The following is a 4,586-nucleotide window of genomic DNA, read 5'->3' on the forward strand; positions in this document are numbered from 1 at the left end:
CCCATACCTGTCACCAGTAATGTTTTCGCTTCCCGAACCTGTCATCTCGCGTGTAATCTCTCTCTCTCTCAACCAAACCAATATTCCAGCTTCCCTGGCATAATGGGTAAGGGCACAGTAACAATGAGTTGATAAGCTTACCTAGCAGGACTTTTTAAAAAAATATATATTTAAATATATTTTTATTGCCGAAACCGGTTTGGCTCAGTGGATAAGAGTGTCAACCTGCGGACTGAAAGGTCCCGGGTTCGATTCCGGTCAAGGGCATGTGCCTGGGTTGCGGGCACATCCCCAGTGGGAGATGTGCAGGAGGCAGCTGATTGATGTTTCTCTCTCATCGATGTTTCTAACTCTCTATCTCTCCCTTCCTCTCTGTAAAAAATCAATAAAAAATATTAAAATATATATATATTGATTTCAGAGAGGAAGGGAGAGGGAGAGATAGAAACATTAGTGATGAGAGAGAATCATGGACCAGCTGCCTCCTGGACACCCCACACTGGGGATGGAGCTGCAACCTGGGCATGTGCCCTGATGGGGAATCGAACCGTGACCTCCTGGTTCATAGGTCGATGCTCAACCCCTGAGCCAAGCCGGCCGTGCTGGCAGGCCTTTAAAGAAGCCCGAATAGCTCTTCATTTGTCCGAGGGCCTCTGTTTCCTCAAATGCTCTCCCTGTTCCTACCAGGAAGTGGCAGCACCGGGACTGGCGCTTCCCTGGTCTCCTGCCTCCCAGCCAGCTCCTTTCTGAGAAGATATCTTCTGAGCCCTGCAGAAAGCAGTCACATTTTAAATACTCGTCCTTTATGCAAATTGCCAGTGCATAGAAAATGAGGGGAGAATCAGCCTCTATCGCATATACTTAGCTGGTTGATCCAGCACTATTATTGCAAAGACCACACTTCCCCCATGCACTGTGGTAAATCAACTTGTTCAAAAATGAGCTCAGAGGCAGGGGCCAGGCCTCAGGCCCCCCGCCAGCTGCCATCCAGACCAATGCACGGATGGCTTCCCAGGGATTCCCAGGGATTCCCAGGGCTCACCACCCCCTCACCTCTCAGAAGAGTTCTTTTTTAAAATATATATATTTTTTTTTTTTTATTGATTTCAGAGAGGAAGGGAGAGGAGGGGAGAGAGAGAGAGAGAGAGAGAGAGAGAGAGAGAGAGAGAGAGAGAGACATCAATGATGAGGGAGAACCATTGATTGGCTGCCTCCTGCATGCCCCCTACTGGGAATCAAGCCCACAACCCAGGCATGTGCCCTGACAGGGCATCGAACCATGGTGACCTCCTGTGACCTCCTGGTTCATAGGTCAACTCTCAACCACTGGGCCATCCCGGCCAGGCCCTCTAGAATTCAAATACCTGGCAATGAGAATGTGTCCGGGAGGGAGTGAACCCCCACCACGTCCTCCTGTCAGCGCAGCCTGACATTGCAGTTGGGCTCATTCCACCTCTCTCTGCGGAGCCCCCGGCTCCAGGCAGCCAGCTCCCAGTGTGGTACCGAGAATACAGCGGACACATCGGCACATGTGATTCTCTCCTCACTTCCTCCACGCTGCTCACCACAAACCCAGAGCCTTCTACACACAAGAGAGAGGTTGAGAGAAGGAGAATGGGGGGTGAAGGGAGAGAAGAAAGATTAGAAAAAGAGAGAGATAGACAGAGAGGGTGAGGGTTGCTGGCAGAGACAGCTTAGAAAGAGCAGGGATATGAGAACTTGAAGATGAGAAAGGGTAGGTTATGAGAGAGAGATGAGGAGTACGGGGAGAGGAGAGAGACACGTACAGACACTGAGAGGCTGAGAGACTGAGGGGGGGTTCTCAGAGAGAGACAGAAAGTGGGGGGGCATGCCCTGCCAGTGTTGCTCAGTGGTTGACATCGACTTATGAACCAGGAGGTCATGGTTCGATTCCCAGTCAGGGCTCATTCCAGATGATGGTTCTCTCTCATCATTGATGTTTCTCTTTCTCTCTCCCTCTCCCTTCCTCTCTGAAACGAATAAAAAAATATTTAAAAAAAATTATAAGCCCTAGCTGGTTTGGCTCAGTGGATAGAGTGTCGGCCTGTGACCTGAGGCAGCCAATTAATGATTCTCTCTCATCATTGATGTTTCTATCTCTCCCTCTCCCTTCTTCTCTGAAATGAATAAAAATACGTTAAAAAAATAAAAAGAGAGGGGCAGAGAGAGAGAGAGAGAGAGAGAGAGAATGAATGAGTGTTAGAGACTCACAGAGAATGAGCAGCTGGCAGAGGGTATGAGAGAGGAGAGGTTCAAGAATGACATGAAGGTTTGGGCAAATGCCAAGGGAAGGAAGAAGGCAGATCAGTCTGGAGGTTTTGCGTAGACGGGGTCACTCAGCTCTGTCACAACCCAGGGGAGCGAGCCTGGGGCTTTCCCACTGGCCTCCGCTGACACCCCTGTTCATCTTTCCTACCAGGAGGGTGGCGAGTATGGCGCAGTCTGCTCCAAGCGAAGCCCCGAGCTGCAGTCCCTTTGGGAAGAAGAAGAAGTACAAAGACAAGTACCTGGCCAAGCACAGCGCAAGTGAGTGTCCTTGAACTTCCTGGGCTCCTCTCTGCGGGCTCCTGGCAAAGGGCAGGGGGCGTGGTGCTCAGTGCAACATACGTGATGCCGAAAGCATGCCATTTCTTCTGCTTTTTTTTTTTTTTAATCCTCATCCGAGAATTTTTTTTTTCATTGATTTTCAGACAGAGTAGAAGGGAGAGAGGAGGCGGGGTGGGGAGAGAGACATTGATTGGTTGCCTCCTGAACAACTGGGGCTGAGGATCAAACCCACAACCAAGGTATGTGCTCTTGACCAGGAATCAAACTCACGACCCTTAGGTCCACAGGCCGGTGCTCTAACCATTGAGAAACCAGCCAGGGAATCTTCTGCTTTTCTTACTATTTCTTTTTTTAAAAATATATTTTTATTGATTTCAGAGAGGAAGGGAGAGGGAGAGGGAGAGGGATTGGGGGGGGGGGGGAGAGAGAGAGAGAGAGAGAGAGAGAGAGAGAGAGAGAGAGAAGCATCAGTGATGAGAGAGAATCATTGATTGGCTGCCTCCTGCACGCCCCACACTGGGGATCGAGCCTGCAACCCTGGGCATGTGTCCTGGCCAGGAATTGAACCAGGACCCCCTGGTTCATAGGTCAATGCTCAACCACTGAGCCACATCGGCTGGGCTCTTCTGCTTTTCTTTGATTTCAGAGAGGAAGGGAGAGGCATAGAGAGATAGAAACATCAATGATGAGAGAGAATCATTGATTGGCTGCCTCCTGCAGGCTCCCTGCTGGGGGGGGATCGAGCCTGCAAGCCAGGCATGTGTCCTTGGCTGGAATCGAACCTGAGACCTTTTAGTCCACAGGCTGACGCTCTATCCACTGAGCCAAACCAGCTAGGGCTCTTCTGCTTTTCTTTTATTACATTCATCTTCCCAAGCTCTCTGAGACAATGCCAGTACATACAGGGTGTCCCAAAAAAATGTATCCACACTTTCACAGCCGATAGCTCAATGTTGAAAATGAAATGTATTTTAATAAACACTGCCTTTATAATTATTCAGAGCGTGTGCATACATTTGGGGGGACACCCCATATTAAGGAAGGCCAGTGGCCTTTTCACACCTACTCATCACCCTCACCCCTCAGGTAACCAACTGAACAGCCTTCCAGACCCTTCTCAGTGTGCCATTCCCATCAGCATCCCCGGCCGGAAGGGCTGGACACCCCCAGAGCATATCTTGTCTTCCCGAGATCTCATTCTGGCTTCGTTTTTTAACCTACCATGGTTGGGAATATAATATACTAAAATTATAACCGGATTTTCAGGCAGATTGTAGATAACAAATGAATAATTAACACGTTTTTATTTTTTTAATGGTACATCCACTTTATTTTTAATTCTTTATTTTAAATCCTCACCTGAAGATATTTTTCCATTGATTTTTAGAAAGAGTGGCAGAGCCGAAACCGGTTTGGCTCAGTGGATAGAGCGTCGGCCTATGGACTGAAAGGTCCCAGGTTCAATTCCGGTCAAGGGCATGTACCTGGGTTGCGGGCACATCCCCAGGAGGAGATGTGCAGGAGGCGGCTGATCGATGTTTCTCTCTCATCAATGTTTCTAACTCTCTATCTCTCTCCCTTCCTCTCTGTAAAAAATCAATAAAATATATATTAAAAAAAAAGAGTGGCAGAGAGAGGGAAAGACAGAGAGAAATATCGATGTGAGAGGAACACATCGATTGGTTGCCTCCTGCACAAGCCAAACCAGGGCCCAGGCCGGGGAGAAGCCTGCAACCAAAATACGTGCCCTTGACCGGAATCAAACTCAGAACCCTTCTATCCACTGAACCAAACTGGCTAGGGCAGTGATGGCGAACCTTTTGAGCTCAGCGTGTCAGCATTTTGAAAAACCCTAACTTAACTCTGGTGCTGTGTCACATATAGAAATTTTTTGATATTTGCAACCATAGTAAAACAAAGACTTATATTTTTGATATTTATTTTATATATTTAAATGCCATTTAACAAAGAAAAATCAACCAAAAAAATGAGTTCGCATGTCACCTTTGACACGCGTG

At 48.1% G+C, this 4,586-nt stretch overlaps 1 protein-coding gene across 1 annotated transcript in view; it reads left to right on the top strand.

Moving 5' to 3' along the window:
• MPP1 (MAGUK p55 scaffold protein 1) overlaps positions 1–4,586 on the top strand; it is a 36,615-nt gene that overhangs the window by 24,705 nt on the left and 7,324 nt on the right. Inside the window, exon 7 of the mRNA XM_059678848.1 lies at positions 2,441–2,547. Coding sequence (XP_059534831.1) covers positions 2,441–2,547 — 107 coding nt within the window. The remainder of the gene's footprint in view (positions 1–2,440; positions 2,548–4,586) is intronic.

Source organism: Myotis daubentonii, chromosome X, assembly GCF_963259705.1.
Source record: "Myotis daubentonii chromosome X, mMyoDau2.1, whole genome shotgun sequence".
Classification (NCBI taxonomy): Eukaryota; Metazoa; Chordata; class Mammalia; order Chiroptera; family Vespertilionidae; genus Myotis; species Myotis daubentonii.